Here is a 14,396-nt window from a genome sequence, read left to right as displayed (position 1 = left end):
TTTGAGTTGTTTTTTTTTTTTTTGATGTTGAGTTGAAATTTTTTTTTAAATAAATTTTGGATATTAACCCCTTATAATATGTTTCATTGGCAAATATCTTCTCCCATTCAGTAGGGTGCCTTTTTGTTTTATTCATGGTTTCCTTTGTTGTGAAAAAAGCTTTTTAGTTTGATGTAATCCCACATGTTCATTTTTTCTTTTGCTTTCCTTGCTGTGGGGATATATCAGTAAAAACATTACTAAGGGTAATGTCTGCGAATTTATTTCATATATTTTCTTCCAGGAATTTTATGGTTTCATATCTTACATTTAAGTCTTTAATCCATTTTGAATTTATTCTTGTATATGGCATAAGAATGTGGTCCAGCTTCATTTTTTTGCCTGTGTCTCTCCAGTTTTCCCAGCACCATTTATTAAACAGACTGTCTTTACCCCAGTGTAAATTCTTACTTCCTTTGTCACAGATGAAATGTTCATACTACCTAAGGCAATATACAGATTCAACGCAATCCGTATCAAATTACCAAAGACATTTTTCACAGAACTAGAACATACAATCCTAAAATTTATATGGAACCATAAAAGATTAGCCACAACAATCTTGAGAAATAAGAACAAAGTGGGGAGGTATCACGCTACCTGACATCAAATCATACTACAAGCCTATAGTAATCAAAACAGCATGGTTCTGGCATAAAAGCAGACACATAGATGAATGGAACAGAATAGAGATCCCAGAAATGCATCCATGCCTATATGATCATTTAATCTATGAGGCTTAGCTCATTCTTGTCTGAGCTAATCCTTTGTCCCTCAAATCATCCGTTGGAATTTTCACTACAGTTAGGCTATCAACTTCATACGGGACATTCAGACTCCACTCCTTCATCTTCAACCCACATTAAAAGTCAAATGTCCCCTGCATTTATGAAACTGGCAAACATAAGTCTCTAAGTAGCATGGAGACCAAAGATCTCCTTGGCATTTTCAATGTATGTACTTTACATTTCAGCTTCCCGAAAATATCTCGCATGATATTTGAGCAAAATTACTGTGTCTTTCCAAAATGTCTGGTGATTTTTTTTTTATTCCAACCAATGCTAATGCACCCTATGGCACCATACATGGCTACCCTCCTAAGGCATTTGACGGTGACGTTATCATCCACAATACCATCATAAGAGAGGAATAAAGACAGATTACCTGGGGTTAAGAGGATGACTGACATAGTGATGAGTGAGCATACAACTAAAATCACCAGCAGGGCTATAGCAATTCCCTTCCAGTTTCTCTGTGGAGGGCTGTTACTTCCCAGTTCCTACCGAGATAGAAAAGAAAGTTTTATAATTATACATGCTCCAAGAGAAATGTATTCATAAAGAAATGATTCAGTGTGTGGCACAACACAGTTTGAAAGCTGATTAGAATCTTTCCTCTTCAGTAGCTCATTTAATTACTCAGAGGTGCATATATTATAAATGACTATCTTTTGGGGGGCAATCTTATTTCTCTAAGAGATAAACCAAGAGAGCGTTATGCCTACTGTTCAAAATGTAGATGATTTTAAATGCACTGACTATAAACAGTAGGATGATAGCCAAAATACTCTGCAAAATAATTATGGAAATAAAGTGTGCCATTTACATTTTTTCTTGCTACAATGGAACTTACAATAAAGATTTAAATACAAATATTCCCAAAGCTCTATAGACTGTGTTTCTAACTGGATGGGGTGGATGGAGGCAGATTAGAAATGGGAAAATCATTCAAAATGCTGTTCACTGCAGAGCAGTGCACAGTTGTCAACACAACAGGTCCTTTTTAAACAGTTCTCCCAAATCAACAGGGTGTAGTAACTAAATGAAATGAGTGCTTCTATATCAATAGTTAATGGCATCCTCTCCCTAGGCAGCATGCATGATATTGTCAAGGAGGTAAGATTGATGGGAAAGAAAAACTTGAGCATTTCCCACAATGCATCGAGTAAAGCTTTTCATTTGCAGATGATCTGTGTTCAACTCTGTTGACTAGAAACATGCGAGCATAATTCATGAAAGCACAGCACAGACCACACTGGTTTGAAATGAATGCCAGATTTTCTTTGCAATAAAGTATATAAAACACTGAGTCTCTTGTTTCTTCCTGCCTCATCCCCTAACTCTTTGCCTCCTTCCCCAGTAGAACCTTCTTTATTCAGAAATATTTAAGTGCTTTGGGGACAAATAAAACAAAATATGAATTTCACTATGTGTACATAAATCACCCAAGAAGCCCTGCTTTAAACAAAGACAAACAGTATAGCAAACATTTAATAAACTATAAATGTGTTCCTGTGACTCACAGATTAAAGCATTGAAGCCAGTTTTCATATAGTGAAATTGGTATTCAATTCTGCCATAAACACTTTGGATTTGAACTAGGCCTTAAATAAATGCAAAAGGACACCATGCACAGGGGGTATTTTGTTCTTGTTTGTTTTACCCCATCTTGATCAACCACGTTAACTCTGTCTTTCACACTGATGCAACAAATTCAGCAGAAGACAATTCCACTCTTTTTTAAATGACTTGCTCCACACTTCTTTGTCATGCTTAATGCTTGTTATCCAACACTTGCATTCCTCTTGCATTTTGGTTAGAGTTTCTATTCATATTTTCCACATAAATCAAGACAGAAGGTCCCCAAATCATCAGCATTAGAGTAAACACAATTAGCAATAGTTTTCTTAAGACCATAACCATTTGCTGAAACGCAATCTTACTACAGGTTTCTAGGTGAGTTTCTTCATCAGAATCTAGGTGGTGTGATGGTCAGTTATTCTCCACATTAAGGCTCGACTTCAAGACTACTCAGAAGTCAGAGAGACAGGTTAGAAAGATCAGTGCTGTAAGTCAAAGCCTACCATGGCCCAACAGGCAGAAAGTTGTGAAACACTCATCTCAAGAAAGAAACAATAGGAAGTTGGTGTCTGGGCCATGAATCCTGATCGCTTTCATATCTATTAAGTCCAAGGAAGGTGAGCCAAGTATTTTCACTTCACAGTGTAAGAAAAAGGAAAAAAAGAATAAAATTAAGAAATTGTAGCTGACTTCTTAATCTAGTAAAAGAATCAAGTGTAACATATAAATTTAAATAAACTGATTCTGATCTTGATTCACTGTTACTCGAACATAAGGCAAATTCTTAGAAAAATACTTCAGATTGTGTTTTTCACTTTTGGAATATGATGTAACCACCACGTGAGGTCTAGTAGGTACTGTCTAACACAGAAATAATAGCTTAGATATCTTACTGTGCATTTGGTATTACACTGAGTATTTTATGTCCTTAATCTCACATAATTCTCATAAAATCAGGTAAGAGTGCTATTATTTTGACAGATTCACAGATGAGAAAAATGGGATTTAGAGAGATTAAAAGTAAATCCACTTACTATTAATAAGTTAGGACAATAAAAAGAAAGAAGAAAAAGAAGAAGAAAGAAGGAAAAGCGGAGGGAAAGAAGAAGAGGAGGAGGAAAGAGGAAAGAGGAAGAAGAAGAGGAAGAGGAAGAAGAAGAAGAAGAAGAAGGAAAGAAAAGAAGGAAAGAAAGAAGAAGAAAGAAGAAGAAGAAAGGAAGAAGAGAAAGAAGAAGAAAAGAAGAAGAAGAAGAAGAAGAAAGAAAGAAGAAGAAAGAAGAAGAAGAAGAAGAAGAAGAAGAAGAAGAAAGGAAGAAGAAAGAGAAGAAAGAAGAAGAAGAAGAAGAAGTTAGGAGATCTCAGGGCCCACTCCATAAAGACTGGATTCAGAAAACACACTCTTAACCACTATAATATGCTCTCCTTAAAGTAAGTACTTTTAGGACAAATACAAAATAAATCAATAAAGCAATGAATCAAGGAATGATTTGTATTCCTACATAATACTGGTACCTTTTCTTTGAGATAATTCAGTTATATAAAAGCTATCCTGGATTCCGTAATGCTTTCAAATAAACTTAAATTCCCCCAGCAAATTGGGAAAACTCACCAATTTTAAAATGATAAACATGTTTGAATAAAAAGTTTTGTTGTTGTTCTTAAAGAATGCACATGAGAATGCATAGTTCCTCTGAATTGACTCATCAATGCCCAAAGCATCTAGCATCCACAAGAGCCTTTTAGAAACTGCAGATTTAATGAACTCTTACTATAATTCTCCCTTTCCATCCACTGTACATCCCATCACCTAATTCTCCTCCATCTAACCCCTTTCATGTGCATCCAATTAACAGACGCAGTCAACCATTCACCATCCTGCTCAAACGTTCCTCTTTTGGGAATTTCCCCTAATTGTGTAACCCAGATATGATTTTCCTTCCTCTGAATAAAAAAATGCCTAAAATACAGTGTACCAATAGGTTTGAAACCAACTCTACTTAATAGTGATGAGATTGCAAACATGCTTGTAATTTTTCCAAAACGCAGATTTTTTTTAAAATGTGAATTGTAACTATACTCGTAACGATAATTATTTTTTAAAATCTTGCGAGGATTCAAACAAATTATTTAAACAAACTCTTCCTTAAATGTACAATAAAAAAGTACATACTAAGTGAACTGCTTGGGAGGTTCTTCCTCCATACACATGCACAGATAACTCTTTCTCCGCATTCAAGTCTCATCTCAAATGCTCCTTCCTCGGAAAGCCTCACCTAAGCATCTTCTCTAAAATAACATTCCATGTCTCCTTCTATCCCCTCATTCAGCTTAAATTTTCTTTAGAGAGTTATCATTTTGGGGTATATTAGGTCACTTCACGTTTAATGATATATCTGTAAAAATATATATTAAGCTATTTAAATATTCATTTTATCTGCCTCAGCTCTCTAAAAGAGAAGCTTTGTAATGTAAGTAACCTAGTTCATCTTGTTCTCTGCTCTGTTCTATTTGGAACAGTGCTTGGCACATACTAGGTACATGATAGATAATACAAAATGAATGAATGAGTGAATGATTGAGTTATAGCAGTTACGGTCATGACAATCATGACAATAATGGTGGTGGTAGTGATGGTAATGCTTAAAGCCAGTATAAAGAGCCATCATCTCTGGTGAATTTGTTATCTCCTTAAATTAAGAGTCACATCTTAGACAACTTTTGATTCCTTGGCGTAACAATCTCTGGTTCTTTTAATAGGTGCTAAAAAATGATAGCCCAATTAATTAAGTAATATAAATAAAGACCTGAAAGGGTATAGAGATACACTGCCATTAGCTAAATACACTTAATAGTAAACTTTTTAAATGTAGCTACTTGCTAAAGATTAATTTGACAGCAATTATTTTAGCCTCAGTTATCTGATGCTTGCATTCCAAAACACAGTTGCCATTATTGAAGTTAACTTCTTCGTCTTCAACAATCTTCTACACACTAGTTTTTATTACTGTGGAAGGGGGTCCTAATTGGCTTTGCTTTTCAGTGATTTTCTACAAGTCAACACATGAAAACAATCAACCACACAGAAAAGATATGTTGCTTTGCCCCAGACTGAGAAATGAAACATGCAAGAGCTTGCAACATGTTCATCTAAGTATGCTCTGGAGACAGAACACAGCCAGCATTGACATATTATATTTCCACAAGATGTCCAGAGATACAAGCACAAATATCTAATGCTCCACATGTAGAGCTGGTTTTGTAAGTCAGTCCTCCAGTGAACGGACGCAACAGTTAAAACACTGTGTCGAATTCCAGATGATATTCAGTGCTGCAATTGTCGGGACACATGTTGGTGCTACAGACCAAATTAAACTGGATCTGTAACCCAGCTATTTATGTGTATTTTTGCCAATCAAATTACCACCCTTCAGTGAACAGTATATAAGACAAAGATGTCCACAACTCACATAGTTTACCTAAATCCAAATGCATTTTTAATTTGTTCAAGTGCAAAGGACCAAATGTTGGAAATCATAAGCAGAAAATATACAAAGTTTATATATAATTTCATTTGGCAAAATAAGGACAAAAGCCTAACCAGCAGACATAATTTTCTTAAAAAGAGAAGTATAGGATACCAACAGTTTTTCATAGTATTCCACGTGTACTTCCCCTTGGAAAACTATATTTATCTGCCATATGCATTATGAGAGGAAATATGATTCCTCCATATTAAAATCATCTCAAAAAGTGATAATGTTCAGAGGAAGATACAAGGGACAAAATCACTATGATGTTGAAATTGTGTCTGAACATTGGATGTGGGTGTATTTTATTAAAAATAAGTTTTCTTCAACTACATGTTTACTTTCTTATAACCACAGCAAAGGTTCTTTAAAATACCTTTATAGCTATTTGAAAAGTTAAACTTAGATTTTCAGGCTTAGAGTATTAGTATTTAATACGTTGATTCTCAGTAAAGTTCTCCAAACATCCACATCCATCATTCAAAAACTCCTCTTCATTTTTCTTATGAAATTTTTCTTATCCTCTCCCTAACTTTTACTACTTTAGAACCCTTCCGATGTGCTTAAGTCTTCACAAAAACAGACTATTAATGTTTTTTGAAATAAAGTTAATAAGTTCCTCAAATTAAAAAAAAAATAGTTTCTGTTAAATAACTCAAAAGTTTGATTTTCTTTTTTATTTAAATGATTTTATTTTATGCTTGTGTACACATTCAAAACAGTGAATAATTTCAACTGTGAATAAGTCAGAAATAGTCCAAAGGCATTTATACTGAATAATTGGAAAATATCTTAGAGTAAGTTAAAATACTTTTAAATGTTCTATATTGTTTCATGATATTAAAATATAGAATTAAGACTTTTAAAGACACGTGGAAAAAACTCTAAATTGATGAACAAAGCTTTTACATCATTCTTAAGAAATGTTTAGCCACCTCAGGCATGAAAAACTTGAGATTCAACAGTAGGCCAATTCTAACTATCAATATAATAAAAAGTTAAAGAAGGAGACATAAAATAGGAAATCACAAAATTTGTGTATGGAAAATGAGGGATGAAGTTATAAATTTCTTTGTTGAAATACAATTTGTTCTTTGAATATATAATCAGCATTTCCTAAAAAATGATGTGCTGGATGTAGTGGGATTACATAACATACAAAAATCAGGAATAAAAAAAGGAATCAGAAAACATCATTTCTTTTTTTAGTAAGTGGAAAGTGTTAAAATACACACTTAAGTATTTAGAAAGTTCAACAAAGGGCACATTTTTTTTTCCAGCAAAAATAACTGACAAAATTTAGAATGTGAAATAGACCAATAAACATGAAAGCGATTAAGATAATTTTTAAGAAACTCCCCAAGGTACAGGGCCACAGATTTTGCATCAAAGAAACAAATAATTCCTGTACCATTTATACTATTTGAGAGTATATTGAAAGAAGAAAAAAATTCAAAATTTTAATTAAGTTCACATTGTCTGAAAAGTCTGCCTGAAAAAGATAGCACATAAAAAAATTAAACTTAATTAAAATAAGTAAATGAATATATACTAAATAAAATTTTAATGAATTAAATGCAGGAGCTCAATATAAATAACAATTAAATATTATGAAATAATATCAACCTTGAAGAGATACAGTCATACTTCCCTGCAACGTACCAATTAAGAATATCAATAAAGAAAATATAATTATAGAGATTGTTTCTCATATTTAATTTGTATTTTAATACTTATAACACTTACTCTTCTTAAAATTGTTCATTTTATTCATGGATGCTCACAATTTCTTCATTTGTTATGCTTCTCTAATTAGAGGACTCTCTGCTAAACAAAGTGTATATTTTGGTAAATGATCACAATTTATACATTTTTCAACATAATATCTGTTATAGTTTTGTGCTGTCAATGGACACAAGGTAGTGTTGAATCAGTGCTAATAGTAGCATGAGCTATAGACAACAACATCACCTAGGAGCTTGTTAAAAAATGCAAAGGAAGAGTCTTTTATTGGTGTTTGTTTTTCTGTTTTAAATTCTGATTTAGTTTTATTTGTTCATCACTGATTTGTTCATAAATGAACTAGTAATTATCTCAATTGTAATTTGACATTATGATTGCTTGTGACACACTCCTGGATGGATCACCATTAAATCAGAAACAAAACAAAGATGACAGCTATCATCAATCTATTATGCAGTAATAGTTTTACATTTCTAGTACCTTGATTTAGAGATTTAGCTAAACATCTGCCACTCTGAACCTGTTTAGTGTTCAAAACCACAACTGAAACAATAAGAAAGCAATTAAAGAAAACAAACAAATAGATCCAAGATCAGCAAGATGGCAGACTAGAAACCTCCAAGCCGTTATTCCCCCACAGAAATATCAAGTGTGCAACAATAAACTGATTAAAATAGTTATTTTGGGAAGTTCTGCAAACCAGTTAATGATCTGCAGCAGCCAAGCAAACGTCTAATCAAGAAAAAGTCACACTCCAAAATGTAAGAAGTTTTAAGGAATTGTTCAATGTCCAACCCCCTCCCTGGCACACGAAGCAGCATCAGGAGGAAGTGGCCTAATCCTCAGTTGCTTCCCTCAGATGAAAGGAAATGAGTGGAAGTTCTTTGCATATCTGGCCTATCTGTTGACTACCTGAGGGTTTCTGTCTTGCCTGACTTGAGGTCAGACAGAAATTGCAGCATACTCTAGATCTAAGATTGGAAGCCATAAAACAGTGGCAGTTTCCATGATGCTGAAAACTGCAAGGGAACTGCAGACATGCAGAATCTTAGAGTATAATTATACAGGCAGAGGAACAGTAGAATACCTAACCCTTCAAGAGAAAACAGGGGTAAAATTTTTTAGGGAAATAAAGACATTTTAAAACATCATGTGTACAGGGGAATTGAGGAGTGGGAAAATTGCACACACAGGCCCAGGGAGGATAAATGCTGCCAAAAGACCTGAGAGTATCTAAGCCTTCATGCTGGACTGACTAGTGAAATCTTTATCCACACAGAGCCAGTCTCTAAAGACTGGAAGAGGTGGCTATTTTTCAAATGCCCCCAAACTTTAACAAAAGATCACAACGAATGCAAAGAATCAGGAAACATGGTCCACTCAAAGGAACAATATTAATATCTAGAAACTCACAGTACAATAGCAAACCCTTCACACTTACCATAGAGGGAATTTAAAACAACTATCTGAAAAATGCTCTAAGTGATATAGGAAAACATGGACAAAGAAATAAAGGAAATCGGGGAAATGACATATAAATTGAATACGAGTATTGACAATGATTTAGACATTTTTTTTTTTTTAATCACAGAAATGCGGATGCTAAAAATATACAATAACTGTAATGGAAAAATCACTAGAGGGATTCAACAGACTCAAACAGTGAAGAAAAAATAAAAGTCCATGAACTTGAAGACAAGTCATTTGAAATTATTAAGTTTGAGGAGCGAAAGGAAAAATGAACAAAAGTGAATATAGAGGGGGGCAGGATGGTGGAGTAGATAAATGATGTGCTTGCCTGCTCCTATGACCCATTAAAATTACACTAAATAACACAACAATCAACCTGGAGAACCATCTGAAGCCTAGCTGAACAAAGTTCTATAACTAAGGATATAAAGGAGCACTTTGACATTGGTAAGTGGGATGGAGACACCAAATGGGCTGGCCCACACCTGTGTATGGCAGTGGAGAATCAGGAAGATTATCAAAGCTAAGGAGGTCCCCCACCCCAGATAAGCAAGGGACCAACACCCCACATTGGGCTCCCCAGCCCAGAGTACTGGTACCCAGAAGAGGAGTCCCCACAATATCTGGCTGTGAAAACAGTAGGGATTCCAACTGGCCAGGTGAGACACGGCTGTGGGAAAGCCAGATGTCCTCTGAAAGGGCCACAACACAGACTCACTGGCCAGCAAGCATTCACGCTGATCTCTGACAAAGGAACAGTAACTGGAGGCACCAGAAACATACAAGGAGAGAATAAGTTATGTAGTTTCAGGGTGAGGACTGGAGGGAGACTTGCCATTTTTCCTGTGTAGAACCTTCTTCCCATGTAGCCTACAGGTGGGCACCATGTTTCCTGTGTTGAGCCCTTCCCCACATGGCCAAATCTATATCTGCATTGGCCTGTTGAACTCCACAAGTTCCACCCTGGTGATTCCCTTGGAGTCCGCTGCACCTAATTCGAGAAATGCCAGAGGCATTTTCCATAACCAGCAGCCAGCTTTGCATAGCACACCCCAGCGGGCTCTTCCACCAGTAAACAGGTGGCCTCAACTTGCACAACACCAGAGGCACTTTGGTAGCCAGAAGAAAGCCCAGCCCACACTGCAGTCATTCTTAGACAAGTCTCAGTGGTCAGCAGGCCTCAGGCGGGTGGCAGCTGGCCTCAGTGTACTTGAGCTTTTTGCTGAGTAGCTCCAGGCTTAGCACTGGAACCAAAACAGAATCTAAATTAACTTGATGAATGTCACTCACCCTACCCTGAACACTTCCTAAGACCCTGCCTCATCCAAGTCACATACAGACTAAGGCTCTTTCAGCAGCTGAGCCTTATAGGCAGCTGGCAGGAAGTAGCAGACCTCAGAATGCCCTGGGATTTTTGCAGGGTTAACTCAGGCCCGGTACTGGTTCCATTCTTTATTAACATTGTGGTCTCTCCCACATGCCTCCAGATCCAGCAGAGGCAGCCACCAACCACCCATCACTTTGTAGCTCTGACTAGGTAGCCTCAGGCAGGTCACAGGCAGACCTGGGCCTGTACCACAGCCACTCCTAAAAGGCCCAAAACCAACATACCCAGAGATTGGCTTCAGATCACAACAGAGCACCACTCAATTAGCCCCTCGACAAGCACTACACCCAAAGGAGGCCTCAAGAGGTGAAAGACTCCACTGGGGCAAACCCCACTTCTCAGGGTAAGCCCCCTGCACAGCAGCCTGTAAGGTATAGACATGGCCTAACACAGCCAGTCAGCCAGAGGATGAATCCCACCCACCAAGGTGCCAACAGCAATCAATGCTCAGCTTAAACAGGAGAACAAACACAACCATACAAAGGACACTTCTGGAGCACCTGGCACAGGTAAGCAGGGAGACTGTACCACTGGGCCCCACAGGGAACCTACTACATAAGTCTGACCAGCCACAACTGAGAGACGTAGCACATCTACCTAATAGATAAGAACACACAAAGAGATGTAGACACCAAATGAAGGCACCAAGAAATATGTCCCAAATGAAAGAAGAGGAAAACGCCAGAAAAAGAATTAAATGAAATAAAGGCAACCAACCTACCAGACACGGAGTTAAAAACAACGGTTATAAGAATACTCAAGGAACTTAGTGAGAACTTCAAAGAGATAGCAAGCTTAAATAAATAAATAAATAAATAAATAAATAAATAAATAAATTGAGCAACAAAGGAACAAGACAAACAAACAAAGAAACAAAAACATAGACAGGAGTTTAGTGGTTACTAGGATAAGGGGGGACTGGGATGGTAGATGAGGGTAGACAAGATCAAGTATGAGGTGATGGAAGGAGAACTGACTCTGGGTGGTGAACATACAATGTTATATATAGATGATGTATTGCAGAATTGTACACTCGAAACCTATGTAATTTTACTAATCATTGTTACCCCAAAAATTAAAAATAAATAAATAAAAATAAGTAAATAAATAAAAATAAAAATCATAAAAAACAACCAGTCAGAAATGAAGAATACAAAAACTGAAATTCAGAATGCACTAGAAGGAATCAACAGATGATTAGATGAAGCAGAGAACTGAATCAGCGATATGGAAAACAAAGTAGCACAAAACACTCAATTGGAATAGTGAAAATAACAATAATAATAGTAATATATATATTTTTAAATTAGGATAGTTTAAGAGACCTCTGGGACAACATCATACATAACATTCACATCATAGGGGTACCAGAAGGAGAAGAAAGCAAGCACGAAACTGAGAACCTATTTGAAGAAATAATGACTGAAAACTTTCTTAACCTGGCAAAGAAAACAGAAACACAATTCCAGAAAGTGCAGAGTCCCAAACAAGATGAACCCCAAGAAGTTCATACTAAGACACATCATAATTAAAATGGTAAAGGTTAAAAACAAAGAGAGAATTCTAAAAACAACTAGTTACTTACAAGGAAGTTCCCATAAGATTGTCAGCTGATTTCTCAGCAGAAACTTTGCAAGAAAGGATTGGCATAAAATGTTCAAAGTGATAAAAAGTAAGGGCCTACAACCATGACTACTCTACACAGCAAGGCTGTCATTAAAATAATAAAAGAGAGATAAAGAGCTTTTCAGACCAGTAAATGCTAAAGAAGTTCATCACCACCAAACTAGTATTACAAGAAATGTTAAAGGGATTTATTTAAGGAGAACAAGGGAGGGGGAAGGAGCACAGATATGAATAACAAAATAGTAATAATTATGTATCTATCAATAATCACTTTAAATTTAAGTGTATTCAATGCTCCAATCAAAAGACATAAGGTAGATGAAGGGATAAGAAAACAAAACCCTTACATGTGCTGTCAACAACATACCGTACTCCCTTCAGATAAAAACACACACAACCTGAAAGGAATGGAAAAAGACATTCTGTGTGAATGAAAACAAACAAACAATAAAACTGGGTTAGCAATACTTATATCACACAACATGGACTTTGAACAAAGGCTATATAATAAGAGATAAAGAGAGAGATTACATAATGATAAAGGAATCAGTCCAACAAAGTATAACACAAGAGAGGATGCAAATAAATAACATAAAAAATGAAGAGAAGTGATAACTGACCCAAATAAATACAAAGATTATGAGAAAACACAAAGAACATTTTATGCCAAGAAATTGGACGATCTGGAAAAGTGGACAAGTTCCTAGAAACATAAAATCTTCTAAGACTGAGTCAAGATGAAACAGAAAATCTGAACAGATTACCATTAATGAAATTGAATCAGTAAACAAAAAACTCTCAACAAACAAAAGTCCTGGACTAGATGGCTTTACAGGTGAATTTTATCAAACATTCAAGGAAGAATCAACACCTATTCTTCTCAAACTATTACAAAAAATTCAAGAGGAGGGTAGTCTCCTGAGCTTATTTCATGGTGCCAGCATTATCCTGATTCCAAAACTAAATACACTAGAAAAGAAGAAAATTGTAGGCCAATATCCACGTTGAACAAATATAAAAATGTCAACAAAATATTAGCAAACTAAATTCAGCAATACAAAAAAAATATTATACACCTTGATCAAGTGGGATTTACTCCTGGGATACAAGATTGGTTCAATAACCAAAATCAATTAACACATGATACACCAGGTAAACAAAATGAAACATAAAAATCATATGATCGTATCAATAGATATAGAAAAAGTGTTTTACCAAATCCAGCATCCATTTACAATAAAAACTCTCAGCAAAGTGGGAATAGAGAGAATATACCTCAACATCATACTCTGGAGAAAAGCTAAAAGCATTCTTCCTAGGATCAGGAACAAGACAAGGATGCCCACTTTCACCACGTTTATTCACCATAGTATTATAAATCCTAGCCACAGCAATAAGACGATAAAAGGAATAAAAGGCATCAAAATTGGAAAGGAAGAAGTAAAACTGCCATTTGAGGATGACATGATAATAGACGAGTATAGAGAGAACCCTAAAGATTCCACCCAAAAACTACTATAATTGATAAATGAATTCACTAAAGTAGCAGAATACAAAATTAATGTTCAGAAATTGGTTGCATTTTTACATACGAATAATAAACAATCAGAAAGACAAATTAAGAAAGCAATCCCATTTACAATTGCACCAAAATAATACATTTAACCAGGAGTTTAAAGACCTGTACTTGGAAAACTATGATAGTGAAATAGAAAATACAAATAAATGGAAGCATAATACCGAGCTCATGGATAAGAAGAATTAACATTGCTAAAATGTCCATTCCACCCAAAGCAATCTATAAATTCAGTTGAATGCCTATCAAAACACCAACAGCATTTTTCACAGAACAAGAACAAATAATCTTAAAATTTACATGGAACCACAAAGGATTCTGCATAGCCACAGAAATCTTGAGAAAGAAGAACAAAGTTGGAAGTATCACACTACCTGACATCAAATTATACGACGAGGCCATAGTAATCAAAATAGCGTGATACTGGCATAAAAACGGACATACAAATCACTGAAACAGAATAGAGAGCCCAGAAATAAATCTACACTTATATGGTCATCACATCTATGACAAGGAAGGCTAGAATATAGTGGGGTAAAGACAGTCTGTTCAATAAATGGTGTTGGGAAAACGGACTGAACATGCAAAAGAGTGGAGGAAATGGATGATACCACATCAGACACAAAAATAAACTCAAAATGGATTAAAGACCTTAATAAAAGACTTGA

At 35.5% G+C, this 14,396-nt stretch overlaps 1 protein-coding gene across 1 annotated transcript in view; it reads right to left on the bottom strand.

Moving 5' to 3' along the window:
* DPP10 (dipeptidyl peptidase like 10) overlaps nucleotides 1–14,396 on the bottom strand; it is a 614,062-nt gene that overhangs the window by 460,780 nt on the left and 138,886 nt on the right. The window contains exon 2 of the mRNA XM_033112250.1: nucleotides 1,204–1,318. Within this exon, the coding sequence (XP_032968141.1) occupies nucleotides 1,204–1,318 (115 nt within the window). The remainder of the gene's footprint in view (nucleotides 1–1,203; nucleotides 1,319–14,396) is intronic.

The sequence above is a fragment of the Rhinolophus ferrumequinum genome, chromosome 8 (assembly GCF_004115265.2).
Source record: "Rhinolophus ferrumequinum isolate MPI-CBG mRhiFer1 chromosome 8, mRhiFer1_v1.p, whole genome shotgun sequence".
NCBI lineage: Eukaryota > Metazoa > Chordata > Mammalia > Chiroptera > Rhinolophidae > Rhinolophus > Rhinolophus ferrumequinum.
This window is presented reverse-complemented; position numbering and strand designations above follow the sequence as displayed.